Source organism: Mycetomoellerius zeteki, unplaced genomic scaffold (genome assembly GCF_001594055.1).
Source record: "Mycetomoellerius zeteki isolate Tzet28-1 unplaced genomic scaffold, Tzet1.0 scaffold47, whole genome shotgun sequence".
Taxonomy (NCBI): Eukaryota; Metazoa; Arthropoda; class Insecta; order Hymenoptera; family Formicidae; genus Mycetomoellerius; species Mycetomoellerius zeteki.
The window spans coordinates 195,347-209,575 of NW_017257468.1; the positions used below are offsets into that span (position 1 = coordinate 195,347).

Here is a 14,229-nt window from a genome sequence, read left to right on the forward strand (position 1 = left end):
TTAAAATGTTATTTGTTGAAATAGGCTATGCAGTTTTGAGATATAGGTCAGAGTTGAAAGGCCTCTGTCCATTACAAAATTTAAGACTTTTTCATATAAAAATATAATATATAAACTAACAAGAGATTTAAATATTAAATAAAAGCTTTAATGCATTGTAATGAAAAAAAATTTATTAAATCTTCATATTTTTTTTAATAGTACTAAGTAAATAAAATATTACCAAGTATTATTTTAAATAAATATTTACTTAATAAAATATGATGGTTAAATCAAATTAATGGTTCTTATATCAAATAAATATAAATTTATATTTAGTAAATATTTATTTACAACTGTTCAAATATATATTTATTAAAATTTTGTTTCTTTTCAATTATATGTTGTACAGCATTTAATCTTATTTTCTTCTTATTTTTTTTTTAATTTCTTATAATCAATTATCCAGAACAAATTATAGAACAATGAGGAATGATTCTTTCACTATTTTTATTCATGTCTGAGTCATAATTTTGCTTACGCAATAGGGATAACATTTCTTTCTTATTAAAATAAACTTTACTTATTTGTCTCATTTTCTTTAATCCTGTTTCTTGTGAAGGAATATGAACGTTATGTAAACAGATAACATTTACATTATCTTTCCACAAATCGTACGTTCTTTAAGTGTATGAACATTCAACGTGATCTTTACACATGATTTTCTCGAAAATAAAGCCTCGGACGAAAAAAGTTTATTCTGCACTTTCGACTTATTTTCGTACAAGAAATCACCCACATCCATTTGTATTCTAGATTTGTTTCCATTCTATATTAATTTGGACTACTTAACACTTCAGATATCATAGAGTGTGCAGAAAAAAAGTTAAAAAAGAAGTTACTCAATAAGATTTAATGTATTTTTTCTTAGTATAATAAAAATATTAACTTGATTTTATTATATATTATATTGTAAGTATGAGTATCAATATGTTAGAGAAAATGAAAGGAAGTATGACTCATATATAGGAATGATAAAATCGTGAATAACCATGGAGCTATTTGTAGCACAAACAAATTTCTCATACTTTTTCATAATTTATGCAGAAGTTTAAAATGGTACTTGTATTATTATTGATTTTTGCATGCATACGTGTCTTTAAACTACATAAAATTGCTTCTTTGTTTGATGAATTATATAATATATATTTCTGTAATTTGTTGAACTAACTTACTTGTTTTAGATTAGATTAGATTAGATTAAACAGCAAATTACGATACAAAAATATATACTAAATGTACCCTAGTTAAAAATGTTCTTTTCATCTTTGTTTTTTTTTAAATCCCTTTAATCTTTAACCTCTAGTCATTGTGAGCTCGATAAAAATTCGTTCATTGTTCTATCAAAAATTAGTATTCTTAAGGTTGATAATGTAATAAGAATGGAAATTCTGTTTGCGAAAATACATACGTTAAATATTCCGATTGCAATGAACGGAAAAACCACTTTGACTCATATCGATCTTGTGACTACTTATGTCGTAATTAATATAGAATAGAAATAACTATTGTATCTATTGTATATAAAAGAAAATTTCGACATAATATTATTCTTAATAAGAACAAATAAAGATGAAGATCTTAGAATAAGAAAAGAATGAATAAACAACGAATAGCAAAAATAAAAAATCTTAGAATAAAAAAGAACTAATATATGTTTATATTTCATTGCAGGGTATTCATAAAAAATTCAAAATGTCTCTTTATCCTACACTGGAAGATATGAAAGTAGATCATATGATAAAGGTAAGCTTCATAGAGGATTCATGATCTGTATATTGTATTGCAATAATTTTATATTATAATTTACAAAATAATATCTTTTGTATTATTATTATTTTTACAGACATTCTATATATCTGAATAACGATTTATGTTGATTAAAATAATATTGCAGGCTCAAGTACAAGCCGAATCACAATATGTCGCTCCAATACCGATTGAATCCACGACTCCCTCGGCTCCGACTTATGTTCCTTCCGCACCCAGAATGCTGTATCCATCTTTAGGGGATTACATGGGTCTCGAACTGAACGAAGAGACTATTGCGCAAAATATGCCTGAATATGCGCTCGCCACACGTCAAAATGCGAATAATGTATATCAATATTACATTGAATAATTCAACCTTTTCAATTACATAAATAAGATTGTACTGTTAAATTCATTTTTGTAACTTTATATAAAAAGTCTGTTTTTAAAGGATTTGTAATACAGAAATTAACTTTATTATTTAACAGGTAGCTCTTACTTCAACAGACGTAACATGCAGTCCGTTAGCAGGGATGATCGCACCTTTGTCTGGACAATCTATGGCTTTGCAGAAAGCTTATGTAACAAATGGTATCAGAGAGGTAATAATTGATTTTTAAATCGATTTCTGCCATTTTATATTTCTCAAAATATTCTTAAATTCCATAATTACATGTAATTAGGAAAATATAGCTTTTTAATAAGATACTTTATCGTGTTTTTTTTGCAGTTGATACTTTGTAAGGATGGTGATGGAAAAGTTGGCGTTCGCGTACACGCAATAAACAATGGTGTCTTTGTGTGCTTCGTGAGTCAAAATTCTCCAGCAGCAATGGTTGGATTACGTTTCGGTGATCAAATTTTAAGTATCAATGACATATGCGTTGCTGGATATTCAATGGATCAAGTGCATAAACTTTTCCGTAATGCGGATGTCAATGGGATCAAAGTTGTTGTGCGTGATAGGTCAGAGAATTTGCTATTTTATTTTATTTATAAAATTCAGCTTTACTAATGCATAATTTCTTGTAACACTTAATGTCATTTTTATTGCAGACCGTTCGAGCGTACTGTAACAATGCACAAAGACAGTACGGGTTACATCGGGTTTCAATTTAAGAACGGAAAGATAATTGCTTTAGTAAAAGATTCGTCGGCTGCACGAAATGGACTTTTAACAGATCATCAAATACTCGAGATTAACGGAAAGGTTTGCACAGATGATATCTGCATTTAATATTTAATAGAAAAAAATGAGACGATTATTAGATAAATCAATAAATTTTACAGAACGTAGTTGGGATGAAGGACAAAGATGTTACGGTAGAGATTGATAAAGGTGGAGACATCATCACCGTAACAGTAATTCCAGCGTACATTTACGATCATATGGTAAAAAAGTATGTAATTTGTTATATAAATCATTATCTAAAACTTTGCTAGACTAATATCATTTAGAAAATTTACGTAAACTCTGCCGTAGAATAAAAAAAATAGCAAAAAAACTAATGTAGAATATAAATTTTATTAATTATACAGATCAGATTATTGACATAATATTTTTTCCTTCAGGATGTCCAGCAGTCTGTTGAAAAGTTTTATGGATCACTCTGCGCTAGATCTTTAAATGAAAATAAAGTACCAATTTCTTATATGCCATGTAGCCAACTGCCAAAGGGCACGTGCATTATTCTCCGTAGCTTCATTACGAAAAAAGTAACGAATATGTTACATATCCTACGCTGTAAGCACATTTACAAGATGCCAATCATATTCCCATAGCAAGCGTATATGTGATACCCGTTTAGAAATAGCCTATATTACGTGTCAGAATGTATGTTTTGACACTAATTGGCTAAAAATTACAAAGATATTTATCAGAGATTATTTTTTTATACAGAAGCACATCTAAACTTGCAAAAGAAAAATATACATATTTAAATATTCAGCTTTAGACGAAGAGAAAGTTTCTAGTTGCATTATTAGCATAAACAATTACATTTGCAATACAAATATATTATATTCTTTACTGCACGAATTTTATAAATCCATACATTTAGAGCAGTCATTCATAATCATTATATTAATACAGAATATTATATATTGACATTACTTTTTTCTAATTATTGTCGTTTGAATTATTGTAATATAACGTTTTAAATTCGAGTATAAAATTTTTTTTCTTTATAGTCTATAATTAAATGAATGTACTTTCGTTACAAGCCACCAAGCACATTAACTGTTTCATTACCTTTCAAATATCTTCTATGATAAATTATTCATTTTATTAAATAATAACATTATTTACTTGAAATTTTTTCCTGCAATACTTGTCAGAATGGAAAGATAGAAATCAGGTAGAAATATAATAAAATATAAAAATATTTAAGATATATATAAGAAATAAAGTATTAAGACGTAATTACCAAAATCTTCCCAATGTACTTTTAGATATCTTATTTGTTAATGACACTTTAATCAAAGATTGTAGTTTAGTGTAAATTTTTTTGACTGTTTAAAAAAGTGTAGATATTAGAATATTTTCTTCTTCATTTCTAATTTATAAAATATTGTTCAATACTGCTTCACTATCCTTAGAAAGCGCTATTTCTTTTTAGTATTATAAGCTGAATGAAAAGATTTAATGTTTTTAATTTAAACAATGCAAAAGTAGTAGGATAAATTATTTAATAATAAATGAATATGCATTTCATAAACATTTATGGAACCATTTATATTAGTGCCAATGTTATTTTACATGTAAATATAAAATGTATAACTGTATTTTAAATTGATTAAATAAATGATTAAAGAAAAAGAAACGACGTTTAATAAACCTGAATTATGTGGGTAATTGATAATTTAAATTACTTTTGATAATTTGTATGCATAAAAATATAAATACGATTACATAGATGCACATGTATTTTTTCTTTCTCTTTTCTTTTGTAATAATATATGAATGTCGAAGTTATGGTGTAAAAATGACAAATATTTCCTACAATATTGCAAATTACAAATAGAATACGAATAATATATTTCACGTATTGTACAATAACCATATAAAAAGGAATTTCCTCTTTAATTACAATTTGTTAAGTTCAATATTATTCATTTTTCGAGCTATCAAATGGATCTTCAGTCTGTCTCGAACATCCAGTTCGTATTATGCAACAGTAATACCAGCTGTTTGGAGATAATTCCTCAGATGATTTGCATTTGCCTGAGAAATCTGGCCTAACAGCCCCGGCAAATGTCCTGGCGATAATCTTCCAAGGCCTTGAGCTAAATGCAAACGTATGTCACCGATATCTGTCAACATATTTTATAACAGTTTTATGTAAGTAATATTAAATGATCTATATGTTTATATGCAATAATTCCTATTTAAATATTTCAACGTTCTGTCTTCTAGAAAAATCTTTTAGAGAAGTTGGATACATTTAATCTAATTGAAAAGTTACGAACGGAAAGTTACGAGTAAAAGAATAAGAGAAAGTGAATCCGCATCTATTTACATTTATATATTAAAAAAGACAAGATAAAATAAAAGAATACTCATACTTTGCAATGGGTCTTTCCGAGGATTTCTCGCACAGATGAGTTGGCTGTAACCAACTTGGTAGCCAACCGCATCATCAAGTTCTGGAAACGAGTTGTCTTCTGGCAGCAAGCTTTGATCTTGCGGCAGTTCAAAGAATTCGACCAATTTAGCTAATAAGCGAGGATAGTATGTATTATATGGAGCCTCAAGCATCGCGGGACAATCGATCAGCAAGTTTGAAATTCCGACAGCCACCACTTTTCGCTCTACTTCGCCCGATATTTTTTGTAGATCGGTTATAAACACGCGCTCCACCACCATTCCAAACATTCTAAATATAAAACGTTTACTGTTATTTTTTGCACCTTAAAAGAGTCTTTATGTATTTATGAAACTCACTGTGGCTGTATTTGGTCGATAATCGTAATCAAGCTCGGCGACGAATATCTAATAACATAATATGCAAAAAATACTATTAGACCTTTTACAAATTTCGTTGTCTTTGACGTCGAGAGCCTTTGAAAGAAAAGCACAAAAACTTGTCTCATATACGGTTCCAAAATGCTCCTGCAACATTGGTATTACAACTATATTAACTGTTACAAATATAATAAAATATAAATAATAATATAAAATAAAAATCTTTTTCTCATGCATTCTTACGGTTCAAAGTGTTCAATAATGCTTTGTATTAGTAAAAATCCCTCATGATCATTCGCTTTCGATGCAATTAGTTTCTGGAACACTCCCAATAACGCACTCGTCTTATCCTGCGCTACAATCTGATTCGAGCCATGACTAATGAATGCTTGTAACAAACGAATCAGAGGATGGATGTTGGCTTGACGTTCAAATAGTACAGGTGACAATAGACACGGGAACAAAGCCATATATGGTTCCGGTATATCTTGAGTGGGTCGTAGCTCCAAAAGTAATGCAAGAATTTGAAAAACATACGGAATAAACTCTGGAATAAAAAAAGAACGTAGATATTAATTTGCGTGCAATTACAATTTGTGACATGTACATACAATTATAAATATCTTACCTGGTATATCTTGTTGCAAAATTCCTTGAAAAATGGGAAACAATGCTTGTTCGAAAGATCCTGTTGCTTCAGGATTTGTCTTGCAAACAATTCTACAAGAAAAAAATGCAAATTTTATGAAAAATGTAAATCAGAAAATGTTAGATAAAAATAAAAAGGAAAAGTTATGAAATAAGCAAAGATTTTTTTGTATGAGTATTTTAATATCATTATACGTTGATGACTTACTTGATGGATAAACTTAAAGTTTCGAAGAGATAATGATTGAAATTTGGCCGACTTGGATTTCGAGATACGATCGCGAGTTTCTCGGTGAGTTTCGGAAGTAAATCGGCTAGGTATGGCACCACAACTTCTTGTAAGATGCCGAAACTCCTCATAATAGCCTTCATAACATATTCGTTCTCCTCGGAACCCGAAATGTTCATACATGCAAAAAGTCCTTTCAATAAATCTGCTGCTAACGGCGATATATCAATCCCTTTAACTCTATAAAATTTTAAAGAATTTTCAGTGTTCAATTATACAAACTATCATTTAAGTCTTAAGATATCACTTTTATATTTCTTACATAGTCAAATTATCAGCACCCCGCAATGCGAATATCTTTTCAATCGCGCAAGCAGCATAAGTATGCACGACGATACTGCTGGCACCTAAATGTCTTATTAATTGCGGCAAACTTCCTATTACCATTTCATGAGGTAATATCGATCTAAATGTCATTACGAATTTTATTCCATCTGCTTTAAGTACTGGAAACTCATTCACTGAAATTTGTTATTATCATAATTCGTTACAATAAATCATATAGCTCTATATATCTATGTACTGATAAGTCTTTGAGAAGCAATTATTTTTTCAATTAATAGTTAATAAAGCTTAGTTTTTCAATAACAAATAAAATAAAATAAAATTAACCATTAAACTAAAAAAGAATTAAATTACTAATTTAAAACATATGCATTATACCATCTGGTTTTGCTAGTTCAGGTTCAATATGTTGTGCAGCAAACTGCGGTATAGAAACAAGCTCGCTACTTTGAGTAACTCCATGTTTCTGCGTCTGTCCTTTACTTGCACTACTAGTAACAAGATAAATAGCAGCGTCTTTACTACGCCAATGTTTCGACGAGTCTTCGGCATATTTTTGCAACATCACCTAAAAATTGTGCAATTTTTTAAATGCATACGTAAATCGTAACACATAAATTAAGTTAAAAATGAAACCACTGTCAAATATTTTTTCTATTATATTCACCTGTATGTATGCTCCAAAGATATCCATAATCTTTGCTTCAAAATATTTAGACAGTACTTTAACTAAATCACAAGCAGCGCGCCTCCTGGTATCCACATCACTGCCTTCAATATCACGTCTAATGTATTCTTCAGGATTATCCACGAATAATTCATTATCTGATTCTGCAAAATTTTAAGAAATTTAGTAAAGCGAATTTATTATATTTATGCTGGTATAGTTACCTCTAAATTCCATGTTAGGAATAATGACTTTTTCACAGATACTGCTAAGAGTTGCCGGATCTTCGAACAAATGTCTATATTGCGCCCGATCAGCTACTGTCGCCAAAAATTGTAATGCATTCGACACTAACTGTAATAATAAGTCACTGTCTATGTATTTTTCCTAAAAAGAATTCCTGACAAACAATATTATATATAAACGTTACTCACAGCGTCATATTTAGGATCTTGTCCTGTGGATGTAAGTAAATTCCAAATCGCCGTAACAAATAGAGGTAAGTAAGGTTGAAATTCCTCATCATATTTTTGGGCATATAGGCCAACATTGTCACACACTTGTGACTTTAATTGTTCTATTACACCTGCTTCCTCTCCATCCTAAACGAATTTAAAAGATTTTAATTTTACACTCAGATATATTAATAGTACGTATATTTTGAAAAATATAAATTACTGTAGTTTGCAAGGAAGGAACATCAACGTGTAACAAAGTATGAAAGTTTCTCATCCATGCTTCCATATTGTCTTCGAAAAATTCTGGCAGATCCTATGTTGACAATATAATTTGTAGAAATGATTCATATATTTCGCAAATAAATACAATACATATAAATATATATATACTTACTTGGAAGTTAAGAGAGTAGAAAACTTTACATAATATAACTAACGAATTATATATAACCTTCAAGGCTTCCATATTATTAGCGTGTACTTGCGTTAAATTCATTGTAGCCTGCAAAGTATCTCATTTAGAAACTTACGTTCAAAAATATATTTTTAACACACACAAAACAACTTACTAAATATACTTACTAAAAACAGATCTGTTAAAGGCTTTGCAAACTTATCTAATACAAATTTTATTTCTGTCCATAGGCTGTCGCTTTTAAATTCGTATCTATATCTTTTAAATAAGGAATGCGCAGTATGTAGGACTCCATTGATCACATGGAAATCACCAGTATTGAACTTCTCTACCATCTGATCAATCAATTCCGGCCACTTATCAGGAAAATCATACTTTCCAATAATAGATACCGCATCTGACAACTGTTTTTGTATTGAATCTGGCGAATGTAACATCAGATTAACAATTAATTTCTTAACAGCATCTCTGTCTTGGATATGTATACGATCCATCGTATCCTCTTCCTGAAACAGGGATTATAATAAATAAAATTATAAATTAACTATACAACATAAGGACGATAAAGTGGACGAATACTATAAAACCAACCACTTTCCAATTGCGCTTGACATAATTCTTAAACGCAACTGCTCCAGCGATTCTAATCATAATGTTAATCTCAGACTTATCCACTAAATGTAGTAGCAGTAAAGGGAAGTTCTGATTGATTTCCACCGATTCGAGGAACTTCTCGGCTGAAATATAAATCGGATATTAATGAATGAAATGCATAAGACAGTTGAAATGTAGTAAGAGATAATGAATTTACAGGTTATACTGACCTGGACGTCTAACATTCACGTCTGGGCTGAGAGTGTGCTTCAAATACTCGCTCAACGTAACCAAATTGTCGTCGGTGAGATCCATGTCGATGATTAGCAACGCAACTCCTTTATCGGTTACCTCTTTTCAAGAGAAATAATACGGCGGCATCAGCAAAGAGAAGAGCAACACCGTATATTATCATACGCGCACGTAACAACCGGCTTTTCTGGGCTTTTTACTGCGGCAGGTTACAAATCGGAGCATCGTTTTTTATTGGCTGTTGGCTGGCGCTCTTAACGCTCAGCAAATTTGGCGGGAATGCGGTAACGGCTGCTTTACAATAGAACGCGAGTGTCTGATCGCGGCGTTTATCTACGTTTTCTCGTTGAAAAGTACCCGTAAAAAGAGAAGCATCGTGCAGAAGTCCAAAACAGGACCACGTTTTTCGATTAAAGCACTTCGAACGCTCCTAAATTTAGATCATTGCACTCAAATTATTAAGAAATATGTATTTATATTTCGGTTATTATATATTCAATTATACAATTAATACAAATATTTTATAATTAATGAATGTATAAACGTATATTAATTGGTATCAATTTGTTAAGTTAAATTATTTAAAAACTATCGAACATGTATTTTACAAAACAGTATTTCTGAATTAATATATTAATTAATTTTATGTAATTATTATATGTATACTTTTTCGAAATGTTTAAATTTATTTCTAATAATTAAAAAGAAGAAATAAATATATTTTCCTTCGTCCTTAGATTTTGTGAAGTTTGACTTTGCATTGCTTTATTTTGTTTTGTATTTTGTTTAATCTATCCTCCTCCACTTTGATGTTTCTCGTTAAATCATTGTTGATCGATCTGCATAAAAAAAAACGTTACATTTTATATAAGTAAATTTTATACAAATAATTATAAATGAAATAATATGATTATTATAAATTTTAGACTTTATTACCTGATGTCAGATATTGCACCGTTAAGATTCGACAAGTCGTCATTGTCCACATTAGCTTCAGTGTAATCTGCGTCGCATTCTCTCATCATATTCTTTACATTTTGTTTTAGACTCTCAAGTTCTGTGCGAACCTTTCCGCATTCTTTTTGATGACTATTAAATTCCTTCATCAAATTGTCCCTAGACTTCAAAAATAAAAAAAAGAATTTGCGTTATTTATAACTTTGTTATGAAAATAAACAGAGAATAGCTGCGTTTGGCAGAATGTAATTTATTTTGTAATCATTGAAAGTTTCCTTCGCTGAGGTATACTCTTCTGGATAAACGAAGAAAACTTTTTAAGAATAGCATGACACAATAATAACACTAATATTTATAATAACATTCCCTAAATGCAAGTCCAACCCACATTCATTTAAGTATTACGAGCGTCGCGTTTATCACACAATCATTGAGCTTTTTCTAAATTAATTAATTGGCTGCGTTCAGCAGAGAAAGCAGCTTTACAACTATTGTAAAATTCTTCAATACGATTGGCTCTTGCTTTTTGTTCCTTACAGATCTAAACATATAAATCAATCATATTGAAAAATTTTACGACAGTTGCAAAGCTGCTCTCTCTGCTGAATGCAGCCATAGTCTCTAATATTTAAGATTTTATAAAAAATAATATTGATATTTAGAGAGATACAAAAATTTTAACTTAAAAAGAAAAATATTTTAATAAATTAAATTTTAAAAGTAACTAAATTAAGTTAAGAATTATTGATTCTTTAACTTTTTATTTAACTTTTATTTAACTTTGAATTTATTACTATAGTTACTACTCAACCCTGAAAATTAATATTAAGAATCGTTAAGAATCATACGTAGTTCATCCACTGACAAAAGTTATCCACGTAACTTCCTGTTTCCGACAAACAGTTATTCCTGAAATGAGATAATCACTCAAAGTAATTTCCTTCGTAGAAACATCTTTTACACCTTCTTCAATCGAATAAATTTTTTATTTAGTGTTGATTGAAATATTTAACGATAATTTGTGAAGGTTTACCATTGCTTGTGCAACATATTCGTTCTTGCAATTTGTAATTCTTTCAATTCCTGCTTCTTCGCATTATAGATCTCTGTATTCTTCACTATTTTCTCTTCCAGATCGGACACACTCTGCGTTAATTTATCGAAATTCATCTCGATGCTGCTATTACTCTCGAGCAATTTTGCCTTTTGATTCTGCCAGTACCGTATTTCTTTATTAGAATTTTCCATCGATTTTCTTAATGTTGTAAACTAAAATATCAATTTTCTCAGAGCTTTTAATGTAATATAAATTATTATATAAATAATATTTTTTAAAAAGAACGGAATCTATAAGCATATATATGTTAAAAGCGAAAAATTATGAAATCGCTCAACGTTTATTATAATAAGCCATTGTTATAATACGAGGCTGTGAAAAGAGGCCCGGTTTTTTTTTTTCGAAGAAAAGTTCTGAACTAGTTCTGAATTCTTCTAACTAGTGCAATAAGTTAAAATGAAACAAATATATCTGTTTCACTCTAATTTATTAGCGTATCATTATGACCAGTGTAAAGTTCAGAAATTGGGGGTGAAAAAAGAAGAGACGTTAAGTTTATCATTATCGTCATTTGTCTCACCTGTTTGATGTAAGAATTAATCTTTGATCCCGGGTTTTCAATGTCCTCAGGATTAATCTGGCTGCTCGCGGATTTTTCCATCTCCATTCTTTGATAAATAACGCGTGCCCGATATATCTATCTGAGAACGTAATTCAAGAAATTATTTCGAATGGGCTCGGATAATCGTGAAGTTAGTGCGTTGTCGATAATTATAACATTATCATTTGTGAAAGATTAATAGAAAAATATGAACTTAAATCTCACTTATTCTTGAAAATTATATTTTTCTCGCGTAATTACGCGCCCGCAGTAGTATTCAATTTTAAACTAATGAAATCAGTGTTGCCAATGTCATTTATTAATTTATCTGTGCCCAGTGGTTTTTGGGAACGGTGTTCGAAACCGACCAATGGAGAGACGACTTGTGGATCTATTAGAAATTTAGGATTGAACTCACTGGACATCGAAAAAGGATAGATTTGAATGGACGCGGGAAACGGGATAATATTGAAGTGATTAAGAGTAAAAAAACTGATAATATTGTACTAATTTTATGATTTATTAGTTTAGTAGACGTGTTTATCGGTGTACGTGCATTTAAAACTCAATAATACTCGATTTTTCTTTAAAATTGTGATTTCAGTTATCGTCAAAGTTCGATTATCAACAGAGATAATAACTGCAGAGAAAAAAATTGTAATTTTTCGGCAATATATAGGATATTATAGCTTTACAAATATGCATACTTATTTATAGAGCATTTATGTCATAAAATATCATGAATTTAATAATGTATTAATTTATGTTAATAATAGCAAATTTATATCAATTGTCGATAATGTCAGCGTTCTTCGATTACCTCCGGGCCCTTGGAGCCCTTTTTATACCGCCGAAAATTTGTTCAGGGTTGCCTGTTACGATAAAATCGATGTCTTTTTCTTGAGACAGAAGAAACGATTTATTTGTTTATTTATTTATTGACAAGTCAGTATATAAATTTGTGAGACGATTGTAATAATAATGAATAAAAATAATATAATAATACATTTGTGTGTTTATATTAAAGGCATGTCAAAATCATAATTGTTATACTGAAAAAAAGATTGGCTGCTGCAGCAAATTAGATGGAGGAGCATTATATGCAAGTGCAGGAGAATACGTCGTGTTCGATATGCAAATGCTGCATTTTTTACGCGCCACGGATGGAAATGAGTAGTTGCGTGATATACCAATATATGACTACGCACCGAAAACATGATTTTGAGGAAACCAACGAGACTTTGATTCTGATTAACTTAATCAACATTATTTTATTAGTATTTGTTTCCATCAATGTAAATTAATTTTACTCTTTAATTTTTTGTTTTTTAAAACGGAAAGATAAAGGGGATATACCACGAACGCAAGATGTTTTTAGCGAAGTTTATATTCAATTCCAACAGATATAATCGGGTTACACAAATTATTAGACGTTTCGGCCTTAAATTAAGCCATCTTCACAATAGACTCATTCTATTGTTATATTTACGCCGCTTAAAACGAAGCTTGTAAATTAAAATTATACTATAATTAATGTCAAAAAAAAATTGGAAAGAAGGACGATAGGAATCAGGCGCAGAAGACGTCGCGCAAATAATACACCCATATAAAGCGTAAAACTTCTTTATTCTATTAAACGCGCTTACATGTTTCGGCTCACTTTTGAGCCTTCTTCAGAGACAACACAAACTAACATATATAAACTGTAAATAAAAGTTATCTTGTCATGGTGAGCTCCCCTACATCGAGAATATGAATGCCAGAAATTAAATCCAAATAAGAATGAAAGAAAAAAAAAAGAAAGGAAATATTGGAAATATCGAAATATGGAAAACTAATTTTAACGCTAATAAGTTTTACGCTTTATGGGTGTATTATCCCATACAGCACAAAATTTGCAGTAATATCGCTGCAATATTGCTGCAATATTGCAGCAACTTTTGTGCTGTAGGGGATTTGTGCGACGTCTTCTGCGCCTGACTCCTATCGCCCTTATTCTTTCCAATTTTTTTTGACATTAATTATAGTATAATTTTAATTTACAAGCTTCGTTTTAAGCGCCGTAAACATAACAATAGAATGAGTCTTATTCTATTATTATCTCTTATATAATCGCAGTTACTGTTTCGTTAAAAGAAGGTGAGTCGATTTAATCTCGATACATAAAAGCGCATTGATGTTTCAGGCTGCGTTCCGCTTCCGTAGTACTCCACGTCAGCTGATTCTTCATGCGGTGGCTGTCACAGGCAGC

At 30.2% G+C, this 14,229-nt stretch overlaps 3 protein-coding genes across 5 annotated transcripts in view; 1 reads left to right on the forward strand and 2 right to left on the reverse strand.

Annotated features, from left to right (window-relative positions):
- The window catches only part of LOC108727102 (syntenin-1), a 17,199-nt gene extending 13,363 nt beyond the window's left edge, over positions 1-3,836 (forward strand). For 2 of the 3 annotated variants that reach the window (XM_018455033.1, XM_018455032.1), the window contains 7 exons: positions 1,714-1,785; positions 1,937-2,137; positions 2,280-2,393; positions 2,522-2,757; positions 2,848-3,001; positions 3,082-3,191; positions 3,364-3,836. In XM_018455033.1, coding sequence (XP_018310535.1) covers positions 1,735-1,785; positions 1,937-2,137; positions 2,280-2,393; positions 2,522-2,757; positions 2,848-3,001; positions 3,082-3,191; positions 3,364-3,418 — 921 coding nt within the window. In that variant the 5' untranslated portion in view covers positions 1,714-1,734 and the 3' untranslated portion in view covers positions 3,419-3,836. Of the gene's footprint in view, positions 1-1,712; positions 1,786-1,936; positions 2,138-2,279; positions 2,394-2,521; positions 2,758-2,847; positions 3,002-3,081; positions 3,192-3,363 lie in introns of all 3 variants that reach the window. The other variant, XM_018455035.1, reaches the window with a different exon arrangement.
- A 1,034-nt stretch (positions 3,837-4,870) lies between these two features.
- Positions 4,871-9,667, reverse strand: Cse1 (chromosome segregation 1). Its single transcript, XM_018454999.1, has 16 exons — positions 9,342-9,667; positions 9,109-9,254; positions 8,685-9,023; positions 8,497-8,604; positions 8,323-8,415; positions 8,079-8,246; positions 7,869-7,998; positions 7,645-7,808; positions 7,356-7,545; positions 6,955-7,153; positions 6,612-6,872; positions 6,384-6,475; positions 5,999-6,302; positions 5,735-5,902; positions 5,356-5,666; positions 4,871-5,103 (listed from the first exon to the last, which is right to left on the reverse strand). Exons 1-16 carry the CDS (start codon positions 9,424-9,426, stop codon positions 4,958-4,960), a joined length of 2,904 nt encoding a protein of 967 aa, XP_018310501.1. The 5' UTR covers positions 9,427-9,667; the 3' UTR covers positions 4,871-4,957.
- A 429-nt stretch (positions 9,668-10,096) lies between these two features.
- On the reverse strand, positions 10,097-12,044 carry LOC108727040 (uncharacterized). Its single transcript, XM_018454939.1, has 5 exons — positions 11,958-12,044; positions 11,354-11,589; positions 11,169-11,229; positions 10,300-10,484; positions 10,097-10,202 (listed from the first exon to the last, which is right to left on the reverse strand). The coding sequence occupies exons 1-5, from the start codon at positions 12,042-12,044 to the stop codon at positions 10,097-10,099; spliced, it is 675 nt and encodes a 224-aa protein (XP_018310441.1).
- Between the last annotated feature and the right edge of the window lie 2,185 nt (positions 12,045-14,229).

Excerpts from the sequence above, each read along its gene's own strand:
- Cse1 (XM_018454999.1), bottom strand. The coding sequence starts at position 9,426 with ATGGATCTCACCGACGACAATTTGGTTACGTTGAGCGAGTATTTGAAG. Across the intron at positions 8,247-8,322 it reads TTCCTTCCTTGCAAACTACA|GATGGAGAGGAAGCAGGTGT; the intron begins GTAATTTATATT and ends AAATTCGTTTAG. Across the intron at positions 7,809-7,868 it reads TCCTAACATGGAATTTAGAG|AATCAGATAATGAATTATTC; the intron begins GTAACTATACCA and ends AAAATTTTGCAG.
- LOC108727040 (XM_018454939.1), bottom strand. The coding sequence starts at position 12,044 with ATGGAGATGGAAAAATCCGCGAGCAGCCAGATTAATCCTGAGGACATT. Across the intron at positions 11,230-11,353 it reads AATATGTTGCACAAGCAATG|GAATAACTGTTTGTCGGAAA; the intron begins GTAAACCTTCAC and ends ATCTCATTTCAG. Across the intron at positions 10,203-10,299 it reads GGTGCAATATCTGACATCAG|ATCGATCAACAATGATTTAA; the intron begins GTAATAAAGTCT and ends TTTTTTATGCAG.